Raw genomic sequence first — 17,745 nt, 5'->3', positions numbered from 1 at the left:
ACCCTCTATTAAAGCTTCTGCTTCTGTGATGTTCCCTGTGCAGCCCAGATTTTTCAATTTTGCTGTAATACTTGAGGACATTAACAAAGTTATTTATAAATACATAATGTGCCTATCTACTTTAGCTATGGTGGTAATAGCCAAGGCTTGGCTCGTACCAGATCTCTCTCATTTGCATACATTAATGGCTTTTGTCAGTGATGACCATTAAAGATTCTCCTGTAAAAACTGTCCTACATATCACAAAGTATGGGATTGCTGGTGCCAGTCTGGATAAGGCCATTGTTGGGATGGAGATAGTGATGCCTCAACATTTGTATGTGCTTTATTTTGGCTGGTAGTGCTCTGAACTTTTGCTGTTTGTATTTATTTATTTTTGTCCTCCTGGGGGAAGTCATGCTTGGCACACCATAGTGGCACTGAATTGTCATGCTGTACTGGTTGCACCTCCACTGCAATAGATCTCACTTTGAAGTAAAACCCCACCCAAATCTAATTCTCTCTGCACAATTTACATCTGCCCCACCTGCAGTGCACATGGGTTTGTCCATTTGAGAAGGAATTTGCCTTTGTGAGTGAACCAGAATAAGGACCAATATATCCTAGTAAGTGCTATTTTACTCCATAGTATTTGTTCCAGAGCACCATTCTTTCTTTTATTTTCTCAATTAATTAATCAGCTGTATACTGCAATAAAAATATACAAAATAATAGCATTATAATTGCTTATAAATATAATTTATTACCTGTTTTAAAAAAATTTATTACACTTTGTACATGTCAGGTTGACAGAATAAATGCAGGCATTTACAAACGGTGATAAACAAAACAGGCTTGTTCGCGGGGGTAGGGAGGAAATAAATGAGGCGCCCCTAGAAGAGTAAACTACATCTCACTATACAGAAATACAAGAATACAATGGATAGCACTTCTTTCATAATACATATCTGTTTAGAAAAAGGAATTGCATAGTAAATACAGCTGGAGGGAAAGAAAAGACAAACTAAATTGGTTTCTTTATCTCTTTAGCCAAAAAGGTAAGTAACACTTTTGCAGTAATACTGCTGTAATAAAAATACTTGAGAATGAAATCCTCCGCTTAAGGAATCCACTGGGTTTGACTAAACCAGAGGTGAATTTTATGTTACCCAGATCTTAAACAGATCACTTAACAAATCTGTAATGCTAAATGATTGAAAATCCGGGTTAAAAGCAGGCAATGTTTAACACTTAAAAGTAAGGCTTACGGATTTGATGTTTTACCGAATGAGCAGTCAAGTAGTTTGCAATTGTACTATATTATATGGGATATGTTATGCCATCAATTAGAATTATTTAGCAACTGCTAAAATGCATCATCATGAAAAAAAAATGCTTTCATATAACATACAGTAACATCCTGTAATCACTGCTGCAAAATAACAAACTCTCAATTCAGATATTTTAGACGTGTTGCTGTAATGTCACTCGAAACTTCCCATGTTTTCAGGTTTCCCTTACACTGGGTAATACTAAACACTATTCTCCAGTCATTTGGGTTAATAACCTTTTCACCAGACAGAACAATCAGATCTGTTGCCAACTTTGCTACATCCACATCCTTAATTGCATTGATACAGTTTTCCTAGAGGGGGCGACCAAATATCCGGTACTATGTCCTTCATGGTCCTTATTTTTATCTTGTTTGGCTAGTCAGGGTAACAATTACTGTGGCTTTACACCAATTGTTCAAGGCAGAGAATGTTGACTAGGGCTGATAATGTGTTTTCATTTTACATTTTTAACATGCAGGGGGAGATTTACAGTATCAAAGCTTAGATAAAAGTGTATATTAAAGTAAGAACCAGCTACTACTGTAGCTTCTAGGGCTATGTTTGAAAAATTTGATTAGTTGGTACTTTATCTTCCTCGAATCTTTGATAAAACAAATGTGTTTTATTTTTCAGTTTTTTCTATCTTTGGCATCCTTATAATAAGCTTTAAATATGCCTAAATTATTAAGTTTAACTGACCAAATGCACGGATTTTAATGACATTTCAAAGAGAGGACTAGGATTTGTTAGTTCCATGTGCTAGGGTTAGATATATATATTTTTAACATTAAGGAGGGTGTTTATCAATGTTTGAAGAACGTTAAAATTGCGAGAGATAAAGTACCAACCAATCAGATCCTGTTAATTGTGAAACACAGCCTGTAAAAGGTAAGGTAGAAGCTGATTGGCTAGTATTTCATCTCTCACAATTTTATCTCTCACCAAGCTTTGACAAATACTCCCATTAGAACTTTCTACTTCATTTTTAAATTAGAATTCAGGTTTGGTTAAGTGTTCAGAAGTCGTTTTGGAAAAGATTTCAATATGTGGCTTCATTAAACACAAATAATACGCATTTTACAATGTTATACCCAAACTGTATCTTCTATCTGATTATCTTCTACTGAAATATACTAAGTATTTCATATGGAGAAGTCTTGTGTTATAATTAATGCTTACTAGTATTGTAGCATGTTAAATAATGCATATTATTGGTTGAATCTCCTGCTGCTCATTGGTGGGATCTTTATTCCCTATGAAATTATAATCGTTATTTTTAAAGTGTCATAAAGTAAACTCATATTAGTTTACAAAATCCATATATTTCATTCAGGCTGTCAATTTAATGACTTCGTCATTTGGAAAATGACTGAATGTTTTGGATATATTTATTTACTGCACACAGCAATACTATGGCCAGTTTTACATTTATACCTAGCATTCTATTTTTTATGTGGATCTAGCAGAAAAGTGAAAATGAGCTCAAACTGTTATGGGTTAATATATTAGGCCCATTGGGTCCTGTGCTGACTCTCAAAGCTGTAGGCAATAGTCAGCCAATTAAGCATTTTTTAGAGTGAAGATGAGACACACAAGGGAGTAACTCTGTAGAGAGAACTGCTGCACCTTCTTTTAGGAATACATTTTCCAATAAAATAAAAAAATGTAAATGGAAAATTGAAGCTATAGAAAATAACAAGATCGCAACCACAGAATATAGCAACCATACTCTTATATATAAATATAAATTATACATATGTCATGATGACAGTGTCCAACTAATATTATAGAAAACACACAATTTATCAAGTAAAAAATAGTTGTGTTAAAAAAATTCTTATAATATCCCTTAATTAATTTTAAATATTTGATAACATAATTAGAGGTAAATCGCAAAGCATATAAATGTGGGCAACATATGTGGATGTTGATAGAAGTAGCTTACTTAAGTCACTATGGGGGGTATTCAGTCCCGGGTCCTGACTGTCGGCATGTCCTGACATTTGGGACCCTGGCCCATTTTCATTTTGCTCACCTGTTATTTGACAGGCGGGATTCAATGTCCCACCTGCCAATTGGCAAAAAGGTGGAAACTGTCGTGGATTGTCGAGATACAGTCTTGATCTTGATAACCCATGGCCATTTTGTTAAAACGGGCCCGAATGCTTTTAAAGTCAGATCCATACTGCCGAGATGACGTTTCACTGCTGTCGGGAAAGACCGCATTGAATAGGTGCTCACTGCTATTTCCCCAGTCGGAAATAGTGACGGGAATTGAATACAGCCCTAAGTATCTCATCATGTACAGCAGGGGTGGGGAACCTCAGGCCCGGGGGCCGTATGCGGTCTGAGTGGCCCTCCCACCCGCCTGGCAGCTTTGCCAGGAGTCAAGTACAGGGGAATTCTTGCGAGAGGTCGGAGGTTCTTGCGAGATTCCTCTTAATCAACAGCAGCCAGAGACCTAGTCAGCGGCAGCTGCCGGAGCATGTGACGGGCTGCAGCAGGACAATTTGTAAGATACATTTTTACATATGGCCCCCGAAGGATTTTTTCCCCATACAAACGGCTCTTGGCACAAAAAAGGTTCCCCACCCCTGATGTACAGGAATTATTACAGGATGCTATTTGTACAGGACTAAGGGCGCTATCCTATTGAGGACCTATCGAACTATACAAAAATGGATGGATATTGCGATTAAAAACTGTTCCCTATTGCACACACGTGACGCAGCAATGCTGGGGCACGTGCCCTGCACCTAGATCATGGTCTCTGTATTTATGACGAAGATCTAAAAACATAAATGAAAATTGTTAACAAATAGAGCAAAAACTAATTTCAAAATCATTTCAACTCGAAAAAGCATTAGTACAGCAGAGACGGTTTAATATCTTTATAAATAAGAGAATTGATAGCAAAAACCATAAGATGCATGAAATACGCCAAATTTTGGGATATTCTTTTGATAATGATCCAGGTGTTCACTTTTATATACTCTGCTCCATCTGGATGTTACAAAATCCTCTTTAATGTAGTAACAAACTAATATTCTCATTTAGTAGTTCAGAAGCATGTCTGCATTGCGCAGTAGGCTTGCTATCGAAAAAGACACTGCATGCCTCTACTTGGATCCAAATCTAACCAGATAACATGTATAATGCCACATATTGTACAATGTGACATTTAGGGTAACCTTTACATATATCTATGTCCACAGACAAGAAGGTTTTATACTGTGTCAGATTACAATTAAGATTGTATGAAATGGACTTTTCCAATAATTACAACATACAGTATGTATCATGTTTCAGAGTGAATATACCTTTAATGAGTGCATGGGTGTATTACCTTAATGAGCACAAGTTGGAAAGGCCAGATAATACCTAGATTCTATTACTGTATCCCTGTATCCTGTCACAAAGCATTGCTCAATTCTTTAATTTTATGAATTCAGACAGAATCTCAAGTAATCAGTTAACTAGCCTATTAAAAAGCCTAATGAGTCGCTGTAAGAACAAGAGACTTTTTAAGTATTAATGTATGTTAGAAGTAAAAATAGCTGAAAATAAACTGCTCATTAAGGTAGCATTTTAAATCCTATGAAAAAGCTTTTTTTAATTAACCTGTCATTTTCAAGCAACATCAGATATACTAGAGATTGTAATGTGCACATAAAAAGCTCTTAAGGTGCATACACACTGTACAATTTTTTTGACCAATTTGGTTGAAAAACATTTCCATTGAACCCAGTGTCCTGGACGAAAGATGTTGACAAAAGATATTGTCAACAAACAAACGATGAATGATGATGCACATACCCGCCAGTTGTTCATCAAGATTGTTCGTCAACTGTGCATGCAGCTCAATTTGAATATCTTTCAAAAAGAGCCTATAAACTGTAGCTAGATCTTTCTTCTTTCGTCTGTCGTCAATATCTTTCGTCAACATCTTTAGTCCAGGACACTGGGTTCAATGGAAATGTCTTTCAACCAAATTGGTCAAAAAAATTGTACAGTGTGTATGCACCCTTACAGACACTAACAGAGAATCATGGAGCAAGAATGATGGCCCTTATTCAGATCTGATCGCAGTACAAATGTGTTCTCAAAATGGGCAAAACCGTGTGCACTGCAGGGGGGCAGATGTAACATGTATAGACAGAGTTAGATTTTTGTGAGTTATTTTGTTTCTGTGCAGGGTAAATACTGGCTGCATTATTTTTACACTTCAGTTTAGTTTTCAGTTCTAAACACCCCGCACCCAAATTTAACTCTCTCTGCACATGTTACATCTGCTCCACCTGCAGTGCACATGGTTTTGCCCATTTTGAGAACAAATTTGTACTGTGATCAGTTTTGAATAAGGGCCAATGTCCGTTTGCCCATATACAATTACAATAGTAACACTGACCAAAACAAAGCAAAGATGATATTCTGGAGCAAATGTTCACAAAAGCAAAAAGCATTTCTAATATAGTGCGCACATGAAATAGTTGGTATAAATTAAACTAAAATAATGAAAAAAAAACAGCAAGCATATACAAAATAAATAGAAAGTATGTACTTTGGCCACATGCCTTCAGAATTTTTTTAAATATTCTTTTTAAAGCAGCTGATGTTATAAAGAGGAGCAGAAAGAATCTCTCGGAATTGTGCATACTTTCTCCAATAAATATACCAAAGAAATCAAAGAGAAGTGAAACAAAATGAGAGGCACAATTAAAAAAACAAAAAAAAACTATTTTATCTAGAGATATGGAGTTCGGATTTGTTCGGATTTGAAATCCGAACCTTATTCGCTATCGGCTGTCACGTATTGTGGATAGCCAATAAAATCTCGCTTTTAAATCTGAATAAATCCGAAACGCACATCTCTAATTTTATCTACTGTAGATGGAGTTTAAATAAATAAATGGTTGCATTCTGCCAGATGCAGCACTAGAGGGCAGCATACATAAATGCATGGTAAAAGGTGGTCAAAGCAATATCTTTGTTATCAGTGTGTGCATGTATTTATGTACTGTATGTACTTTATGTATGCATATTTTCTAAAACAATAATTAAATCTGAAAGATTTTGCAATTGAATAACTAAGCTAAGAAATGTCATGTTTGCAATGTTGCAGCCATTGTTACTTATAGCAGGGAGCAGTTTAAATTTAATATCTTTTAGAGATTAGCAAATTTGCATCAAACTTTCACAGTTTACAGTTGATAGTTTACTGCACAGAGGCTCATGTTCCAGTGCCCTTCTGCATTATACTGTATTTGTAAATTCATATTTCATGAATTAATACTACATTAATGGTTAACACATCTAGCTATACTGTATGTCGGGTCAGGAGCAGTGCCGGAGGCCCCTAGGCAGTCAAAATCTTGGGACCCCTTGCAAATTATCTTCTTATGGTGGTTTTCAATCTGTGCCAATATTTCTAACTGGTGGAAATATCAGCAATTGCCTATTTAATGCTGCCATTTCCAACAGCAATGAAGGCTGTCAGTTTTGACTTTTTAAAAAGTCAAATCTGTTATGTCAGAAACGGCCATGGATTGTCGAGTCTGTGGATTTTCTGACAATCTGTGGCTGTTTCCGCAGACTTTCCAACTCTCGACAGTCGGAAAATTAAATTCTCACTGTCGAGTTAGTGTTGGAAGCCGGAGAAAACGTCCCGAATACCAAGTCGGGACATTCCTACAGTTGGTATCCCAGATTGAATACCCCCTATAGAGTATGTTATTTTAAATGAATTACATTAATACATTTTTTGTCTATAAAGTCTTTAATGTAAAGTGTTTTTGAGTTGATTTATTTTTTCTAACTTTTGGAAACAATTTAAGAAAGCTTAATTGTAATTTTCTTTCAAGATCAAATCAATAGTACCCCTAAAAGGCGTGGGGCCTATTTGGTAATCTGGCATTGTTCTGGACTATAGAATATTTAAGTTTTCAGTGAGTGGTTTAGCACAAGCGCCCTTTATTCTGGTTCACTCACAAAGGCAAATTCCTTTGTAATATGTGCAGAGAGAATTACATTTGGGTGAGATATTTTGTTTCTATGCAGAGAAAATACTGGCTGCTTTATTTTTACACTGCAATATAGATCTCACTTTGTAGTAAAACCCCACCCAAATCTAATTCTCTCTGCACATGTTACATCTGCCCCATCCGCAGTGCACATGGTTTTGTCCAATTGAGAAGGAATTTGCCTTTGCGAGTGAACCAGAATAAGGGCCAAGGAGACTGCTAAGGAATTGATTGCAACTTCTGGCAAAGAAGGCAATGCTGAGTAGAGCATCTGTCATTTTCTTGCAGAAAAGTCTCAACTGCAGGCAATTGCAACCGTCATTTGCAAGTCTTGTAAAACCATCCCAAACATCACCAGGCAAACCGTGAGAAGTAGTCGGTTAGAAGTAAAATATACTAATATACTTTGTAGTGAAATGTTTCTTAAAGTTTGTTAAATACAGTCAATTTTAGAATTGTTTGTTAAATACAGTCGTTTTAATTGGCAACAGTTGTGCTAAACAGTAACTTTTTCTAAGATTAGCTACTAATTAAGGGGGGTAGCTTTCTTAAAATTGGATTGTAAAACAGATTAATGAAATACTCCTGTCTTACCTGACCCAATACGTAGAAGATGGGTGCTGAGAAACACCCCCCTCCCATTACTTGGAGCTTGGAGCCACTTTGAGTGTCCAGAATACCTTTAATGGCTACAGGTGGTGGTTAGAATTGATTGGGAGTACTTATTCTTGAAAGAGGGTTACTATCTGACCTAACTTCTATAATTAAGATAATCATCCAAATACTTTACATCAAGGCCCACTATTAAGTATGAAGAAATGCATTGAGTAAGCAACAGTAATCAGGGAATCAACATGAATCTTATGAATATGGAAGTTATGAATGTTCCAAATTATTGTTACCAGATCAACGAAGATGCTGATTTCTCTGGTAAAAAAAATGATTAAAACCACTGCTAATTAACTTCTAGTAACTGGACTTGACAGAGAGCCACTCTATGTCATGGAAGCCAGTCCTCTACTAAAATCATCCCCAGAGTATTCCCATCAAATTATTCCAAATTGCTAGAATCCCCCCCCCCCCTGTTATATTACCAATACATTATAATTAGTCATTAGTTCTGGAAATGTTCACTCAATGCTCAACCGGTGATCCTATATCCATAACCGCTATGTCTGACCTTCTGCAACACCTGGAGGAGAATTCAATTGAGGATAAAGGTGCGAATTGCTGTTGTTGCGGCGTTTAAACACCGGCATGGGCAGCCTGCCTCACACCGTTTGCCCAGCCCATTGGTAACCCCAATTCACTAAAATGTACTTGCTAGCATATAGGGTAGTGAACAGTTCGGAGCTTGATCGTGCTGCCATCTAGCTGTATGGCTGCCTCGCATATTCTACCAGAAAAATCCTCAATTGAATTCCCCGTTAATGTTTAAAATAATCCATTTTTTATTATGCAAAATGATTACACATTAATCATATAATAATAGACAAATAAAGCAAATATGCAAACTTAAATTATATTTGTCAAAGTAGATGAATATATTTATATTCAACTTAACTGCTGTAGATAAGATTTTCCAAATCGACCTAGAAAAGCTAAAACAAGGCAATCCTGTCAGCACTGACATGCATGTACAAGCAAACAATATTATGCAGTATTTACTTTTCGGATCTTAGTCGACTGATTGTGAAATCACTTTAAAAATAAAAAAAACTAGCTTTGCTGTCTGTGTTGGTAGCTGCTACCACTTGCTGGATTTCCACATGAACACACTGAACTCTCTATCATAGAGAGATCTGGGCACAGAAAACCAGCACAGGGGGATTGTCTGACACTTGAAGTAGTAATCAGTACACCCAATCTAAATTCAGCTGAAAATAAAGTACCATAGCTTTCCTAAAAATACCCTGGAGTGGCACACAATATTCATTTAGATGGCTTGCACAAAATATATAAATAGTCATGGGACAGCATCAATATCCCCTGTCCGTTAGTGGATGTAAACAATGTCCATTGGAGCTGGGATTGTATAGAAAGATTATCCATGTATCTGGATAGCAATAAATTTCGTTTCCTAGGAAACTGTAAAATCCTATAACAAGCCACACACTGAACGAGCATCAGGTTGGTTTATAATATTTGAGATACAGCTTTGCATGATTTTTCCTTTTCATTTCTGTGTTAATATACAAGAAAGGTTTATATCAAAGTCTTTTTTTTTTTTAATAGAAGAAGTAAAACTCATTGGTCAGTATTCCGTTCCAGTATGTTCCTTTTCATCTTGTTAACTTTGTCCATTTATTAGTTCCTCTCCATCTTTATATTTTCTAAGTACTATCAATATTTTCCTTCTGCTGTCAATGATACCACAGTCTCATGTCTGCCCATCTCCTCTAAGACTGCCGCCAGCGTGCTGAGGTTTCCATCTGGGTAGTTCTGTGCTTCCCAGAGATCAAGGATCACTCCAGTAGGACTGGGTTTTGTAGCAAAATAATTGAGATACCTGTACATATATAAAATAAAATTAACCAGGTAAGACAAAAAATTATTTGCGTAGAAAATTCTTTCTTTCTTTTTATAACGTTGTGAATCATAATAAAAAGTAAACAAGTATAGCCAAGTTATAAATGGCTTAATTTTTTTCTTTTATTCATGTCTTAATGTTCAGCAAAATGTGTGTCCTTCTGCCAGGAATGGTTTGAAGTGGCAGAGGGTAGAAAGAAATAAAGTGGAGAGAGAAAAGTAACACAGTAACACAGCTTGTGGCAGTTCGGAGCTGATTGGTTGCAGGGCCATAATTACAGTGGTGCACGTAGTGCTCATCCCACAAAATATTTGCCCTGTCTCTATCTATCTATCTATCTATGTGTATAAAGTGCACTACCTGGCATAATGTGTATAAGAGGCTATTTTGTAAAGTAATGTGTATAGGGGGCTTTTCTGTTGGAGTAAATAAGTGCCTCGACTGTAGTATAATGGTATATACTGTGTATTAGGGGTACTACGTTGTGGCATCATGTGAATAGCGGACACTACTGGTGGCAAGATGCGGCTGGGGGCTGCTCAACAGCTGTTAGAGCACAGGGGAAACAAGAATGGGGCATGGCATGTGACCATGTCCCCAAGACGTCACAAATTGCAAGAAATCCATTAAGACACACAGGTTGTCACCACACATAGGGGTCGATCCTTAGTCCCGAAGGTTGCAGGTGATTTGCGAATGCGAATCATCACGACACCGAGCACACTTTACGGCAGGTCGAATTTGCTTAAAAGTGCTCGGCCCTGCGAAGGGTGCGAGTTAGGCTTAATGCGGGTAGCATTTTCAGTGTTAAAATGGCACCCAAACGGCAATTCGCACCCTTTGGGACTATTAGGATGGACCCCATAGTGATGCTACTGCATTCATCTTTCACACTGTAACTCTCCTGGGTATTACAACATACTAATAGTTGGTAAGGAGCCTCTTTTTTATGGCTCTACTCTTCCAGCCCTTTGGGACCTCTGCTTGTTGCAGCAATAGAAAATCTATTTTTACTGCAATATATTCCGAAACGTTTGCAGAGAATCTGAGTGATAACTTCGCCCCACAGTGATATTGGCTATCAGCATTAAGACAGAACTTTGAAATCTGATCTGTCAGAAATGAAAGCAGTTCAAATAGTCCTAGTATAGAAGATGTAAAACTAAATTCCGTCTACTGAGTTTTTACACTGATCACATTTTGATTTATTGGCTGCAAAGGTGATACAAACTTGTATTGCTAATGTCAGATGTTGACATGCTCACCTGTCTAAATTCAACTTGTGGGCCAGCATCCTCCAGTCATGACCTCGTGTTTGTGGAGCATCTAGACTGCTGCAGAGTTTCTGCCGAATAGTTAAAGGAATGCTAAAAGCACTTGGTCCTATAATAGTAGTAATGGTACTTGCTGAATCCATGAGAGGATAATCAATAATACAGCTTGGTTCCTGTAAGGAGAACAAACAATTTATGTTGGAGATAATTCATGTCTACAGATTAGTGTACATATTTATGTATATATTATTTTCTTTGTGCTTTACAATTGGAAACAGTGATACAACAAACTGGGGAGTTACAGACAGTCAAAAAGGTAGGAGGGCCCTGCTCCTAAGCTTATAATCTATAGGGAAATAGGCATTGATAAACAGGGATAGGTGTTATCTATTGCATAATAATCCAGATTGCAGAGGCTCTTGGTGGGCTGTATGATATGGATACCCAGCAATGTTAAATAGTTGATGAAGGTTATGTGGGCGGTTCTGGAATTTGATAAGCTTATATAAAGAGGTGTGTTTTCTGGGAAGGCTTGAAGTTTTAGAGACTAGAGGAGAGTCTTTTTGTGCATGGGAGGGTATTCCACAGATTAGGTGCAGCCCAAAGAAAGTCCTACACAGGCCCTCATTCAGGTTTGATTGCATACCACCTCCTGCCTGCATTTGTTAAAATTAAGATGCGATTGCAGTTCGGGGTGAACATTGCGTCGGTCCCGATGTTCATCTGCATCTCAGCCTGAGTAAGTGTGACCTTACTCAGACTTGCAGTCACAGGAGGCATTGAAAGGCCAAGTAAACTGCATTGCAGATGCAGTACTTGACCTCACCACGAGGGGTGACATGCTTATGCGATCCAACATGAATGAGGGCCATAGTGCACTTTTACTTCAAGATAATTCTATGTTTAAATTCCTAGCCTTTCTCTACAAGCATTGTATTTTTTTTGATCTTCTGATATATAATAATAATATCTTTCTGTCTGTCTATCTTAGGTACTTTTGCAATTCTACTTGCGGTGAGAATTTAATTGCAGAGTGATTGACAGGTAAGGACTGCTTGGAGGAGGTAATGAAAAAAAATAAGCATGCCACAGCTGTTTTGTGAGGGGGTGCGATTCTGTAAGTGGAGAAACATTCCACCCGCATCACTGCTCCCAGAAAAAGTCTGCGTGACCATAAACTCTGGGAATGGAGGTTTCTTGTTTCTGCGTCTATGCTATGCATGTGTTTGCAGTTTCTGAGGACTTTGCGATGGCTCAAGTAGGTGTCTCTAGTAATTTCTGGTTGGCTGCTTCACTTGTAATGATTAGCAAGTCCGTAGGCTTACAAAATATAGCTGTGTAAGCTTTTTCTTACACACTTGAAGTAGGCCCTTTATTTCTGCAGATCCCAAACTATGGTTCTGATGAACTCTCTTCAATAGGAACCGTCTGGTAGCAGGGAGGGTGGGGCCTGAGCATAATATATGACTGCATGTCCTGACTTTCCAACCATGAATGTGGTTAGGTACATTATGTCCTGGTGTAATACAAATATTATCTCATATTTGGGAAATAACTTTTAGCTTCCCTTGGTGATCCCAGTCAGCATTCCAAATCACCCGCAATGAGGCTCTAGGTTCTTATGATCATGATATTGGAGGTTGTCAGCAGCTAATCTCTAATATGCAGCTATAATAAAATAAAACACTGAGCAAATGAAGGTATTGCTTTGCAATTAAAATAGCATTAGTCTCCCTAATTCTGTCTTAGTAGGCATTACTATTTCAGAAAAAGACAATTCCAATGCTTGCCAATATGGTATATCATTTATCATTTCTGATGATGTGACATTTGAAGGTGAATGTTTTTTTATATGTACCTCTGTTGCTGTACAGTTCAGCTGGAAAATCTGTCCTTCCCCCTCCACCTGCCGGACGCACAGCTTACATGATAAGTCTGTGGTGCTGAGGCTGAAGCGTTCTAGAGTGAAGGTGCAGTGAAGATTCCTCTGGCAGCCGCTCCAGACCTGATAAAAAGGAATTTCCTGGGAGAGAACAGTCAATAGCAGAAATTAGTATCTTGTTCCAGGAAACGCATAACTGATTCACTCAGCACTATTTTTATAACAAGTCTTTTATAATAAGGATGTCAAATTCTAATTGGGAAATGTAGTTAACAAGTGACTGGGAGCAGAATGCCGAAGAGAGAAGATGTTAAGTTCCCGAGAAATAGTACATGATGTTAAGGAGGACTGTTAGCACAGCGGCAGCAGAACCTCCTCCCCCTCATATTACTTACTTGGAACCTGGACTCCTGTATTACACAAGCCACTAAGTGGCAGACACAGTGCCAATAAAAATGCAACTTGTACTACAAGGGCCAGCTCTTGTTATTCACAACCAGTCTATTCCTCGGCAGTAGAGGCAATCTACCACTTCTTCCTGCAGCCTATACGACTTCAGCACATTACGAGCAGTGTTTAGCTCCCTTGGGAGAGGTGGGCTATGGAGTGAAACCTGGCTAATGGAAGCTGAAAGCACTGAAGAGAAGTTGTTTAGCCTGCAGGCAGTAGGAAGAAGTTGCTGAACTAGCATCTCTCTCCGATCCATACTGAGATCCTCGCACATTGCTGCTGAGATCTTGCCAAAGGTAACAGCCACTGCCAGACCAGCAGATTTAAGAAACATCAGTCCAATATCAGTAGGTAGCTGACGGTGAGGAGAAAACATCATCTCTTATGTTGTAAGAGCTTACATCAAGGTTTTTACTTGCATCATGTAGTAGTAACAGTGGGGCAGATGTATGAACCAGCATTAAGTGCAAAAATGCACTTTACGCTGGTTAACTGGGGGGGGGGGGGAATTATGATTTTCCTAATGTATTACTAGCGCACCTAACGTGCGCTAGTGACAGCCCGCTGAGTTACGCTCGGCGGGGCTGTCCCCTGCAATCCACCCCAGTGTTTCACCAGCTCAGGGCTAGCGTGGTCCTGTCCCCCACTGCGGGGACAACGCTAGCCCTTCTTCTGGCTTGGGCTGCGCAGGAGATCTTGCGGTTTTTGCGAGATCTCGCACATGCCCATTAGAGCCGGACGGGGAGCGCACTGAGCATGCGCAGGACGCCGGGGGAGCCGATAAGGAGAGCCGTTAACGCTGGGCATAACGGCTCTCCTTATCGGCTTGGGGGGGTTAATACATTTGCAAATAACGGGTGCCTGCTTCTCCTCGTTATGCAGGAGAAGCTGGACCAGTTATTTTAGAAGCGCTAAGGGGGGTTAGTACATCTACTACAGTAGTAGTAGTAATAATAATAATAATAATTATTATTATTATATTGCCCTATATCTATTAACATGATTCATACAGTATTGCAGAAGATGTGTTTACAGTATAGGTCTATTTATCAATCCCCCTTTTACAGAAATCATGCAAAAACTGCAGTATTGGGGCTTTTTAACAATGTCCTAGCATGGTATATATTACAGATGTCTCCTGCAGAAGGCTAAGTTTTGTAGCCCTGCAGACCACAGCCCCCATTGTTTTTAATGGGGATTTCGTTCTGTTCCCTATTTATCCCACATTGGCTAATGCCATCTCCAGATTGCATTATCTGCTTTATGCCTAGAGAGTCATCTGCTCTGTAGCTACAGAGTCATTCCCACAAGAGAGGGATCCTGCAATCTCTCTCCTGCGGCCCCCATCCTCCTCTATATGTTGTCACTAAATCAAACTGCTGCTGATGCTCAGGATCAGACAGGGCAGTGCAGGGGTAGCCATATCAATCACTTCAGTGCCCATTTCTTCATCGCAGCAGAAAAAAGCATTCCTTACTGCCATACAGTGCTGCATTCTTTGTTAAATAGTCCCCTATAATGCAAAATAACAATGCTACTAACAAATTATAATGAAGATAATCACAGGTTCTATATGATTTTACAACCCAACTGCAGTATTTACATTGGAAACATTAGGAAACAGCAGTTGTGTTATTAGCAGAGCGTAAGACCATGCTGAGCAGGGACAGTACATATCCGGTACATACAGTCTTCTGTCACTCATCTATAATGGGCTTTGCTAGCAGTGCACACCATTTAATAGGGAAATTATACTCTTCTTATTAAACAGAGATTTCTGCTATTTAATTTCTTTATATCAATTCTCATTACAGTTAAAAGTATTTCTCCCCGGAAAACAGGAGAATGCCCAGTGCATACCTCCCAACTGTCACGATTTTAGAGGGACAGTCCCGATTTTCGGGTCCTGTCCCGCTGTCCCACCCGCGGCAGGCATTGTCCCGCTGCGGGGGGGTGACAGTTGGGAGACCCCCCAATCTAGTAGAATAGACGCTGTGCGCATGCGCACAGCGTCTATTCTCGTATGAAAATGAGGTCGCGGCTAATTAGCATAAGCCGCACCCTCATTTGCATACGCCACGCCCCCTTTTTGGGCGCGCGCGAGTGTCCCTATTTCTTCAGATGAAAAGTTGGGAGGTATGCCAGTGTTTTCATGGGAATGCCCATAAAACCCTGGGTGTTCCCCTGCAGCCACCCTCCGCCCACACCTGGACACTCCCGGAGCGGACGGCACAGTGAGTGGATACTCGCCAAAAGCCATTCGCCCCCGGGGTTTGCTTATGCACATATTCGCACATGTGTAAACCCCCCCACCATCGGGAAAGGGGACGAATTTTGGCAAGTTACACTGATTTATATATGTGTGTGTGTGTGTGTATATATATAATATATGTTCTAGTTGCTTGTTGGATAGACTGAACCAGGAACCAATCTGCAACAGTGCTGAATATGTAATGAATTGCTTCACATAGAGCACAAATAATTCAATTGGTTAAAGGTCACATTTCCTGCCCAAATATTTCATTATCTAATAACTATAGTTCAATGAATCAGTGTTTGTGAACCACCAATTACACCTTATTACAACTCTATAAAAGTTGCATTTGTGCTTTGAATATGATTTGATCCGAATTTGTCATTGTATGACTTACCTGATATTTAGCTAGCAATTTGCTTTTCCAAAGTGAGTGTGTGATGTCATGGATGGATAGGCGAAGGTTATGAGTACTTCCTTTAAAATGAAGAGTTTTAGGTTCATCCAGTAGCTGTCCACCAACTTTCCTTTCCTGTTGTAGCACTTCCTGCATTTTACAGATAAGAGATCAGGTGGGTTGGAAAATAATATCATTACTATTCCCTTTGTCATACACGGTAGTGGGAGTTTCCTGAAGAGTATTACTGCCCAGACTGGGTCTTTACTACCGGGACAGATTTTAACAGAAAATGTATTATTTTTACTGTACTTCAAGCAATCCTATAGGAAACAGTGTGCACACATCATATGTACAAGTTAAACGACTAAACTCTCAGCTGATGCGAGCAATAACATAATCTCTAGAGAACCCCACCACACTATTCTCGCATGGCATCATGTAATCATTTTGGTGCTTCAGTACGATCATTTCTTACTAACGGAAACAAATATAGAACTTTTCCACAAACCATCCTGCTGTTAAAATTGCTACAAATTCAGCTAATTAACTGTGGTGGAGCCACAATTAATAATTAATACCCGATTACCATATACAGTATCTCCATTTATGACCACAATGCTTATTTTGTTTATAAAGCAAAACATTTGTCATCATCATTCAGACTGACATATTGTGCTATCTATATACATATCGTTTCCTATGCGCAGACGTCTGGGATTTGAAATACTCAGTGCTTATGTTTTGCAGCTATTATTAACAATATGAAGTCAACGCCTTTTCTTAAAAGCTGACTAATATCCAGAACCATTGCTTGCCTGGCACAGATGATTCCAGAGATACAGTCATCAATCCAACTTGCACACAATGTATAAGAACTCTTTAGAACTTCATCTCTGCATATTGAGCATATATATGCGAATGTAAATGTGATCTACTACAAGAAGCATAGGCATATTTACAGTGAGTACAGCCAGAGTGTGCCCTTCCTCACAAACACACAAACACTAAGGTTCATTTTTGTTGGGAACTAATTAACATAACAGCAGAGTTGCCAAGAGGGGAGAGTGTGTACTAATTACCTGGGTTTGCTGGAGGAAGTGCGCAGGTCTGCCCATGTACCCTTCCTTACCTTTCAACCAGCAGCAGCCTCTCTCTTCCCAGCAGAGAACCCCCATGGGTCATGCTCGCAATAGATCTTCCCCTGGCAGAGGGGCAAATTGCGCCCTCTGTTCAGGTCATCACAATACTTTTTGGCACGCACAGTATTTTTTTGTGGATATTTTTTGTGTGACCACACCTACCAGGATTAGTCGACACCCCCTACATTACCATGCCCAGCCGCCATGTCTACACCCCGCCTACCAGTAGATAGTTAACCTGCGTCCAGGCTATGCTAAACCTCTGGGCCCCGTAACAATGGAACACCCTGCACGCACTATAGCTACGCCCATTGTGGAGGGTGTTTGTAATCACCCTCACTATCACGTCTATTTAATAGGATCTGTCTAGGGATGGTTTCTATTGTCACTAATCCCTGTGACCTAAACCACCCAACATTTATTAATAATTTATTAATTAAACACCCATAATTTAGTAATACAATTGTCCCACTGGTTATAGAT

General features: G+C 39.0%; 1 protein-coding gene and 1 long non-coding RNA gene across 4 annotated transcripts in view; one reads left to right on the top strand and one right to left on the bottom strand.

Moving 5' to 3' along the window:
* Positions 1 to 13,626, top strand: part of LOC146065851 (uncharacterized) — a 29,187-nt gene extending 15,561 nt beyond the window's left edge. Inside the window, exons 2-3 of the long non-coding RNA XR_014472665.1 lie at positions 12,129 to 12,181; positions 13,012 to 13,626. This is a non-coding gene — a long non-coding RNA (uncharacterized LOC146065851). The remainder of the gene's footprint in view (positions 1 to 12,128; positions 12,182 to 13,011) is intronic.
* The window catches only part of UNC5C (unc-5 netrin receptor C), a 326,346-nt gene continuing 314,235 nt past the window's right edge, over positions 5,635 to 17,745 (bottom strand). For all 3 annotated transcript variants that reach the window (XM_083179068.1, XM_083179070.1, XM_083179069.1), the window contains 4 exons: positions 16,121 to 16,270; positions 12,996 to 13,160; positions 11,129 to 11,310; positions 5,635 to 9,842 (listed from right to left, as the gene is read on the bottom strand). In XM_083179068.1, coding sequence (XP_083035194.1) covers positions 9,677 to 9,842; positions 11,129 to 11,310; positions 12,996 to 13,160; positions 16,121 to 16,270 — 663 coding nt within the window. In that variant the 3' untranslated portion in view covers positions 5,635 to 9,676. The remainder of the gene's footprint in view (positions 9,843 to 11,128; positions 11,311 to 12,995; positions 13,161 to 16,120; positions 16,271 to 17,745) is intronic.

This window comes from Crinia signifera, chromosome 1, assembly GCF_055691185.1.
Source record: "Crinia signifera chromosome 1, ASM5569118v1, whole genome shotgun sequence".
In the NCBI taxonomy this organism is placed as follows: domain Eukaryota; kingdom Metazoa; phylum Chordata; class Amphibia; order Anura; family Myobatrachidae; genus Crinia; species Crinia signifera.
This window is presented reverse-complemented; position numbering and strand designations above follow the sequence as displayed.